This window comes from Sinocyclocheilus anshuiensis, unplaced genomic scaffold (genome assembly GCF_001515605.1).
Source record: "Sinocyclocheilus anshuiensis isolate Anshui unplaced genomic scaffold, SAMN03320099.WGS_v1.1 scaffold117, whole genome shotgun sequence".
Classification (NCBI taxonomy): Eukaryota; Metazoa; Chordata; class Actinopteri; order Cypriniformes; family Cyprinidae; genus Sinocyclocheilus; species Sinocyclocheilus anshuiensis.
Genome location: NW_015536624.1, coordinates 1257759 through 1268328, shown reverse-complemented (window position 1 = coordinate 1268328; position 10570 = coordinate 1257759). Strand labels below are relative to the sequence as shown.

At 32.4% G+C, this 10570-nt stretch overlaps 1 protein-coding gene across 1 annotated transcript in view; it reads right to left on the bottom strand.

The window, feature by feature from the left end:
- Nucleotides 1-1734: 1734 nt before the first annotated feature.
- agpat9l (1-acylglycerol-3-phosphate O-acyltransferase 9, like) overlaps nucleotides 1735-10570 on the bottom strand; it is a 16044-nt gene continuing 7208 nt past the window's right edge. Inside the window, exons 3-12 of the mRNA XM_016507920.1 lie at nucleotides 10038-10332; nucleotides 8476-8550; nucleotides 7592-7681; nucleotides 7403-7496; nucleotides 5925-6040; nucleotides 4694-4749; nucleotides 4479-4564; nucleotides 2397-2525; nucleotides 2215-2294; nucleotides 1735-1834 (exon numbers count right to left, since the gene is read on the bottom strand). Coding sequence (XP_016363406.1) covers nucleotides 1735-1834; nucleotides 2215-2294; nucleotides 2397-2525; nucleotides 4479-4564; nucleotides 4694-4749; nucleotides 5925-6040; nucleotides 7403-7496; nucleotides 7592-7681; nucleotides 8476-8550; nucleotides 10038-10332 — 1121 coding nt within the window. The remainder of the gene's footprint in view (nucleotides 1835-2214; nucleotides 2295-2396; nucleotides 2526-4478; nucleotides 4565-4693; nucleotides 4750-5924; nucleotides 6041-7402; nucleotides 7497-7591; nucleotides 7682-8475; nucleotides 8551-10037; nucleotides 10333-10570) is intronic.

Genomic DNA, 10570 nt, shown 5'->3' with positions numbered 1-10570 from the left:
TAACATTGTTTAATGTTTTTTCCCCCTCTATTTATTAAGGCGTTATGTGACAACTGATGATGACACTGTGTCACTTCATAAGTTCAGGTTTGAAAATAAACATTAGGCATGGAAAACAGTATGAATCTATATTTTGGCCAGTTTAAAGCAATACTAAATGAGCATTTTGCTAAATTTCTGTGAAACGGGTTTGCAATAAACTTAAAGCAGCACTAGCAGATTCAATGTAGACCACAGTCTGTATACTGTAATATGGTGCTGGATTCACACCAGCGCACAGGCAGAAAAACAATTTTACCCATAGTGCCTTTTGCAACTTTGACTGTTCACACAGAGAAAGTGTGCCAAGTATGAGCAAATGGTTCAGTTTAGTGTGTTGTAAAACACAGCTAGACAGCAACACCTCTAAAACAGATGTGAAGATAATAAAATGTGAAGTAAACATGCTGCAGCTTCAGTTGCTGAACAATGTTTAGCCTGCCAAGATCAAATAAAAGATTTCAGATATTGAACTTATAATAAGTTGTGTTTGGTTAGTCATTACTTGCTTGTAATCAGTTTTACTGTATGCTCAAGTATACATAGATGAGACAGACCTGATCACAAGTGAAAAAACAAATAAAAGCATAAGGCCACTGACATTTTACAGGGGTCCCACACCTTTTGAGAAAGGCATTTCCACAAATTCTCCAGTAATTTGCGATTATTTAGGTATTAAAAACATTTTGCAGATTGCTATCACAAAGAACAACTTTTAGCTAATTAAATAATTTAGATCTGAGCATAAATACCATTAATTTATTCTTTAAAATTGTTTATTTGCAGTATGTTTTTTTCTGAATATTTTCCTGTTTAATGAGACATTTTGTGACAATTGATCAAATTTAAAAATCTGCATTACCTACTGTGACATTTTCTACTGCATTATCCAATGCTGTCTCGCATATAAGTTAAAGAAAATTACATACTAGAAAAAATAGACAATTTTTTTCCTTAACATTGTTTCTTTGCAGTATGCTTTTTCTTTTTATATATATATTTTTTCCTCTATTTAATAAGATGTTTTGTGATAATTGATGATAAAATTGAAATCTGTATGCCCTACTGGGACATTTTCTATTGCATTAACTAATGCTGTCTCACTTCACAAGTTAAAAAAAAATAGAAAATAAAATAGAAAAAGATATATTGACTATAGAAATTGCTTCTTAAGATTTCACTTCCTTAAAATCATAATTTATCCCTATTTCCAGGTTTTTATGGCTGTGGGAACCCTGAGTTAAAAAAAAAAAAAAAAACATGTAAATTTTGTCAGTAATTAATCACCATACTAGATACTGTATATCTGACAAGAAACAAATGTTAAAAAAGCACAAAAGTTTATTTGCTCTGAAAAATAAATGATCATGTCCTGAACTCAATATTACCCCAATCACACATTTATAATTTTGTCCTTTTTATACATTTTAAATTCAAAAACTGGAATCATTCAAACGCAAAAGCTTTTTCACCCAATGAATATTCTGGCAAATACAACTCTTCACAGAAAAGCAGTGCAGCCCATATGAAACTGGGATCTATAGCATTTGCAATGCATATTTATTTTTATTTATCCCCAATTTATAAATATCTTTCAAATGTATTTTAGCAGCAGTAGTATAAATAGACCCTCCTATACTTTTGTCAACAAGTTGACATATTTCCAGTGATGGGTGAACGAGAAGATCTTTGTGTTCAGTCACTGCTGTCATCACCCACCACCATGTGGCTGTACTTCTTCTGCTGTTGCTCCTTAAACGAATCCTTCACCTTTGCCCTCTTCAGACCCCCATCCCTGTGAGACACATAGTGATGTGTAAAGACACAAAACGATCGGTCTGTGCAAGAAACTGAACAGTATTTATATCGTTTTTTACCTCTGATTCACCGCAATGTCCGAACTGTCCTGAGCGCGTTCGCGTCTTCTTTTTCAGCCGGCGCGTGACGCGTCTTCTTCGTCTTCTTGCTTTATGGCGGATCGCAGACTTATAAGTGCATTACCGCCACCTATCTCTCAAATGGACCATTGACACTCCATCTACAATCTCAATTAGGAGTGTCAATGGTCCTCTTCGGTAAGCAGATAAACATCACATTTTCATTTTTGGGTGAACTATCCCTTTAAATTCAATCATTGTAGCTGCAAGACAGCTAAAGACAAACTCTTTTACACACCAGTCCAAGTCCACTAAACCTCCTTGTTGTGCAATGGTTGATTTCACCCTGTTGGCAAACTGCACAGCATCCTCTCCTTCCTGTGTGCACAGGAAATGAGTCAGTGAGGGCGTAATTAATCACATCAACATCGTGCTACAAAAGGCTACAGCTATTTTACACTTTACAGCTTGAGCTCTCACCTTCTGTGCCATTGGAGGCAGATACCAGACGTTGCAGACTATGGCCCAGCTCGTCATCATCCGCAGCAGATAGCTCACCATGCTATATTTACTGCTGTTCCAGAAAGCATCTCCAAACTGAGGGTCATACTATATATAACACACACACACACACACACAGACAGACACTGCATGAGGGTCATAGTAGGTCAATATACAAACACACATACACTATGAAGTTTATTGCAACATGGGACCAAAACACAATATACTTTGTATGTTACTGATTTATTTTCAATTGTATGTGAAAGTTAATTCATGATAATTATATTATTAATTTTATTTATTTGTAATAATTATTTTGATTAATTATCAAATCAATCAGTTGCTACAGGAAATATTTTTAGAATAATTTTGTATATAAAATCATTTAAAGGATATATTACAAATATAATATAGTATAATATCACACACACACACTCACACACACACACACACTATTGGCCACAAGTTTGGAGTAATTAATATTTTTTTATGTTCTTGACAGACAATAAGTCTCTTATGCTCACCAAAGCTGCATTTATTTGATACAAAATATAGGAAAAACAGTAATATTGTGAAATATTACTACAATTTCAAATAACCGTTTTTTTATTCGAATATATTTTAAACACAACATGAAACTATATATATATAGTTTCATGTTGTGATTTGTGCAGTTTATCAATTTTTCCATCTCTTCCTCATATTATATATATATATATATATATATATATATATAATATGAATATAAATATTTAACTTTAGATTTAATTTTGATAAAATTTACAGGTAGAATAGCATGGAAATTAATAGAAAGTTAGGGATCAATTCTGGATTTCTTTGGGGGGAAAGCATATATAATGAAAACTTGATATTTTAATTAATTTTCTTTTTTATTCTAGATTAAAATATAGTGGTGATGAATGGCAAACAGATGATATTCAGGCAAAACAACAACATTTTTCTTGCATTACAAACTGAACAGAGTTAAACCTGCCATGTAAGCTGACTAAGATTGAATTGGCTACTTAAAATATGTTATTGAAACGGCAAATAGTTTTGGAAATTAAAGCACATATTAATGCGTTATTCTGCATGACCATATTTTAGATCCCTTAATCCTACCCCATACCTAAATTTAACAACTACATTACCAACTATTAATAAGCTGCAAATTAGGAGTTTACTGAGACAGAAATAGTAGTTAATAGTTAATTAATAGTGAGAACTGGTCCCCAAACTAAAATGTGACCAGTACGGTCATAAAGATACAGACTGACATTAAACCAAAATATAGTATTGCAGAGATTGTCTGTGTTGGTTCGAATATATTTTAAAATGTAATTTATTCTTGTGATGCAAAGCTGAATTTTCAGCATCATTACTCCAGTCTTCAGTGTCACATGATCCTTCAGAAATCATTCTAATATGCTGATTTGCTGCTCAACAAACATTTCTTAATTTAATCAATGTTGAAAACAATTCATATTTTTTATAGAAACTACAATACACTACCATTCAGATGTTTTGGGTAATTAATTTTTTTAAGTAATTTTTACCTTTATTCAGCAAGGATGCAATAAACTGATTAAAAGGGACAGTAAAGACATGTCATATACCGTTACAAATTTTTTTTTTTAAATAAGTGCCATTTAATTAACTTTCAACAAATCAACAAATCTTGAAAAATGTGTCACCGTTTCCAGAAAAGTATTTAGCATAAGCATTAATAAATCAAAAACAATGAGTAACCATTATTAATAACTGACCATCAATCTGAGCAGAAAATCAGCATATTAGAACAATGAGTGAAGGATATAATGTAATAAATTACATTATAAAATATATTAAAATTAAATAAAATATTTTAAATTGTAATAATATATCAAAATATTACTATATGTATTGATGATCAAATAAATGCAGCGCAACAGAGAATCATTATTATCATTCACATTGCAACTTACTACAATGCATTTTTCAAGTCAACAAAAACAGTAAAAATGACCCTGTCTCCTTACAGCAGGTAATGTGCATAAAAGACAATTACTGATATATTACCTTTATAGCCACAGGGTATATAGTTCCTCCAATTTCAAAACTTCCCTTTTTAAACATCATCACTGATGTATTATTGATGCAAGTTCCTGCAGGGGCAACCAGGTGCAAGTATTAAACTTCAACCGTTGAGCTTTAGAAACAATGCCGTAGAGCAGGACCTGAAATACGACTGAAACTGTATCTCAGTGTGTTTCTCATTGTTATTATGCACTTACCCTCAGGGAAGATGAGTATTGGCAGCTTTGTTTTGTCATTTACATGATCTCTTAACCTGGGAAGGAAAACAAGAAAGATGAATAGACCAGCATGTAATCAAAGGCAGTATTAGGAAGAGATGGAAAACTTGATAAACTGCACAAATCACAACATGAAACTATATATATATAGTTTCATGTTGTGATTTGTGCAGTTTATCAATTTTTCCATCTCTTCCTCATATTATATATATATATATATATATATATATATATAATATGAATATAAATATTTAACTTTAGATTTAATTTTGATAAAATTTACAGGTAGAATAGCATGGAAATTAATAGAAAGTTAGGGATCAATTCTGGATTTCTTTGGGGGGAAAGCATATATAATGAAAACTTGATATTTTAATTAATTTTCTTTTTTATTCTAGATTAAAATATAGTGGTGATGAATGGCAAACAGATGATATTCAGGCAAAACAACAACATTTTTCTTGCATTACAAACTGAACAGAGTTAAACCTGCCATGTAAGCTGACTAAGATTGAATTGGCTACTTAAAATATGTTATTGAAACGGCAAATAGTTTTGGAAATTAAAGCACATATTAATGCGTTATTCTGCATGACCATATTTTAGATCCCTTAATCCTACCCCATACCTAAATTTAACAACTACATTACCAACTATTAATAAGCTGCAAATTAGGAGTTTACTGAGACAGAAATAGTAGTTAATAGTTAATTAATAGTGAGAACTGGTCCCCAAACTAAAATGTGACCAGTACGGTCATAAAGATACAGACTGACATTAAACCAAAATATAGTATTGCAGAGATTGTCTGTGTTGGAAATGATACTAAACTGTAATATCAGCTCCCGTAACTATGTATGAAACATGACTTATATTATGGATGTACAAGTATTTATGTGTCTGTGCAATGTAATTTCCAAAAGTCCTGAATGCATGTCAGAACACTGTGTGCTGTTTTTAAATAAACGTGTTTCTGTTGTGCTGTGAGGCACATAGCAGCTGACTCAGACAGACATGACCCAGCATGCAACAGGGAGGTATGTTGTCTAAGAAAATATGCGGAGAAATATATACATGCATATATGCAGATTTATACTGTAGAAAAATGAAACAGAAGTAAAATTTTTTTTTTGAAAATCATGAATATATATATATTTTTGTAGTGCTCTGCTTGATTACCAATAATAGAACATCATTATTGTTGTTTTACCTTTGTGTCACTAGGTGGCGGTCTCTCATCTCTGCTCTCTCAAACCAGATATGAGGGCAAGATCTCTCCATTGCACGCTGGAGGACTCCCATTAAACCACCATGAACCTGTCCTACCTGTTTAAAACAAAAAAAAGGGTTTGTTTAATTGCGAGCAATTATTTTTAACTTTGGAACTAAGCATTAATAAGGCAGAGAATGAATTCTTCTGTGACTAAAGCAGCGGTTTTCTAATGTTTTTGGTGTTGCCAAAATTCATTAAATAAACCCACATCATTTACATGTATTCATTTAGCTATTATGTTATCATGTCATCATAAAAAAATCTGCATTTTCTTTCAGCTTCATATATAGTTTTAGTGATGAATAACTAATATATATATATATATATATATATATATATATATATATTGGACAAATTACATCTGTTGAAAAAGAAATACAGAACAAAATATTTAAAGCATTCGAATATGGCTCTTAAAATATGCCAAAAAAATAATTAATTGAATATGAATATTTATATATTTTTGAAAAGCACATTGAAAGACATTAATATCTCAATTAATTTGAGATAAATAATTTTTGTTGAAAAAAAAAACAAACAGAACAAATCATTTTAAGTATTCAAATATGGCTCTTAAAACATCTAAAAAAATTCATTTATTTATTGTATACAATATTTAATATTACTGAAAAATATTTTAGTCTACATGTTTTTTATAGGATGAATAACAAAGAAAACACTTTAAGTATTCAAATATGGCTCTTAAAATAACCCCAAAATAAATTAATTTTGTATCAATATTAATATTTTTGAAAAACATACATTATTGAAAAACATTAATTATCTGCATTTTATTTATTTATTTGTTCACTCATTCACTTATTTATTTACGACTGAATGAATAATGTAAAAATTATACCGGACAATTTTTTTTGACCTGCAGAAGCCCAAAATACCAATTGTGTCTCTCCAAACCTCTTTGAAATTTTCATCCATTAAACACAGGAATGAGAGGTTGGTGACAGTAACCATAAAGGGATAGTTCACCCAAAAATGAAAATTTGATGTTTATCTGAGACTGCAATGGCTGGAGTTAAAAATCATCATATGTGTTCTACTGAAGAAACAAAGTCACCTACATCTTGGATGCCCTGGGGGTAAGCAGATAAACAACCAATTTTCATTTTTGGGTGAACTATCCCTTTAATTCCAAAAAGCACAAGAAGTATCATCAAAGTAGTCTATATGATTTATGTACGCCATTCCTAATCTTCTGAAATTATCTGATTGCTTAATGGGAAAAACAGATTGTAATTTAAGTCATATTCACTCAAAATCATATCAAGTAAAACTGCAGTCCTGAGTGCAATATACAATTAAAAGAGAAGATAAAAGTACACAACCTGTACAACCCTGTATGAGAGTACAAATACCAAGATTTAAGAACCATTGCACTGAAGAGTTATCTCACTCACCATTGCATAACAGCCGTCATTAGCCAGAATAACGACATCAATTGGCGAAGTGTGATTAGCTACACAGATGCCTCCTCTCTTAGGCCTGTTCTGTCTGAAAAAACTATTAGTATAGTGTCTGTACAAGTCTAAACCATATTATTGTTACTTGATTAGACCGGTTGTTGTTAAATGGAGCCCTGAACTCACTTGCTGTGATAGTGTATCGTAGCTGAAAGGCCTCTTGCACAGATCCTGTAGCACATCAAGTGGACCAGGTCACTCAACCAACCCTTCACTCTGAAACAACAGAGGATTGTAATGAATGTGATTAGGATTAAACAACACTTTAACGAATACGCCCAGACAAAAACAACTATAAAAAATGGACTGAACATTATTATTAGATGTCCATTGTTAAAAAGGTTAAAGTGCATTTTTCATCATTCAGCATTGATTAAAAATTATTCTGCAAATAAAGGGCTTTCCTTTGCAAAAAATATGTTTGATGTAAATCTTAACACTGAATTGTTACTAGGAATAAAACTGTGATACCATGCAATTAGCCATAACTGGCATCATGTTTGTAAGAAATAATGTAAAAAACAATTTTTGAACAAACCTATTTGAACAACAAAAATGTAAATATATAAACAATTAAAACTTAAATGCAACCCGAATAGAAATATTAAAAAATAGAAATTTTTACAAAATTACTAAAACCTAAAGAAATACTAAATGAAACTAAAAATGTATATACACATTAAATAGTACTGCCTATATTATGTTGGTGAAAATGTGAAGTCTTGAAAACTGAATTTACTGTACTTAACATACAATAAAAAAGTGACAGAGGTGCCTCAGGTTGAGTACAAAAATATTGCCATCAGAATATTTCATAACATACTGTACATCCCATACATAATGAGTTAACAAAGACTATGGTGATGATTAATAAGCACTATCAGAACTGCTGCATAGTAAGCCAATGGTGCCAATGGTACTTAGGCTTATGACCAACAGAGAACAACTGGAATTGTCAATTATGAATTATTCTTGCATTTGTAAAGCTGATAACAGCACTAAAGCATTACCTGAAATTGGGGAGGAAACCCACCATCGTTGTGCCAATCACCAACCAGCTCAGCCCTATAGCTGTAAGTGTAATCCTACAGATAACAGAAGAACAGGTGCATGATTTTCAGTGAAAAACATTACGACACTATTTCTGTTTTCAGACAGACAATATACTGCCAAGAAAAGAACAAAGCACTGAATCTCACCAATATACTTATGTACCGCTCAAATGTTTTTGAAAGAAGTCTCTTCTGCTCACCAAGGCTGCATTTATTTGATCAAAAATACAGTAAAAAGTAATTTAGCTAAATATTATTAGAATTTATAATAACTGTACTCAATTTGAATATATTGTAAAATGTAATTTATTCTTGTGATGTAAAGCTGAATTTTCAGCATCATTACTCCAGTCTTCAGTGTCACATGATCCTTCATTCTAAAATGCCGATTTGCCGTTAAAAAAACATTTCTTATTATTGTCAATGTTGAAAACAGTTGTGATGCTTAAGATTTTTGTGGAAACCGTGATGCAGGATTCTTTGATGAATAAAAAGCTCAAAAGCACAGCATTTATTCAAAATAGAAACAACAACATAACAAAAATTTTTACTGTCACTTTTGATCAATTTAATGCATTCTTGTTGAAATAAAGTATTAATTTCCTAAAAAAAAAAAAAAGACCCCAAACATTTGAACAGTAGTTTACCAGCTATAAAGTATGAATGAAATATCACTCTACCGTAGAGGAAGCAGTATGCAGTATCTCACGACCACGCCAACTCCCCACAGTACAGTGAGCCTGAGAGAGATGTACTGGAAGTTGTTGTTGGTTCGGGTGAGGAGGTTCCAGGACACCAGCTCCTCTGAGGTGAATCTCTGCGTGACATCGTCTTCCACAATGCTCTCAATGCCTTTCCTGGTGAAGTACAGGACGTCGCTCAGAGTGAAGTCTCCACGCTCGGCCGACTTTGGCCTGTTCCGACGCAACTCCTCGATCTCCTGCTCCAAAGACGAATTATCCCGCTGAATTAAACCTGAGTAACACAGACAAAAGTGCTGGTTAATTATTATCAGTAATGAAATAATGAAAGTCTCTTATGCTCACCAAAGCTGCATTTATTTGCTTTTTAAATTCTGTAACATTGTGAAATATTATTACAATTTAAAAGAACTGTTTTCTAGTTGAATATATTTTCAAATGTGATCTATTCCAGTGATGCAAAGCTGAATTTTCAGCATCATTACTCCAGTCTTCAGTGTCACATGATCCTTCATTCTAAAATGCCGATTTGCCGTTAAAAAAACATTTCTTATTATTGTCAATGTTGAAAACAGTTGTGATGCTTAAGATTTTTGTGGAAACCGTGATGCAGGATTCTTTGATGAATAAAAAGCTCAAAAGCACAGCATTTATTCAAAATAGAAACAACAACATAACAAAAATTTTTACTGTCACTTTTGATCAATTTAATGCATTCTTGTTGAAATAAAGTATTAATTTCCTAAAAAAAAAAAAAAGACCCCAAACATTTGAACAGTAGTTTACCAGCTATAAAGTATGAATGAAATATCACTCTACCGTAGAGGAAGCAGTATGCAGTATCTCACGACCACGCCAACTCCCCACAGTACAGTGAGCCTGAGAGAGATGTACTGGAAGTTGTTGTTGGTTCGGGTGAGGAGGTTCCAGGACACCAGCTCCTCTGAGGTGAATCTCTGCGTGACATCGTCTTCCACAATGCTCTCAATGCCTTTCCTGGTGAAGTACAGGACGTCGCTCAGAGTGAAGTCTCCACGCTCGGCCGACTTTGGCCTGTTCCGACGCAACTCCTCGATCTCCTGCTCCAAAGACGAATTATCCCGCTGAATTAAACCTGAGTAACACAGACAAAAGTGCTGGTTAATTATTATCAGTAATGAAATAATGAAAGTCTCTTATGCTCACCAAAGCTGCATTTATTTGCTTTTTAAATTCTGTAACATTGTGAAATATTATTACAATTTAAAAGAACTGTTTTCTAGTTGAATATATTTTCAAATGTGATCTATTCCAGTGATGCAAAGCTGAATTTTCAGCATCATTACTCCAGTCTTCAGTGTCACATGATCCTT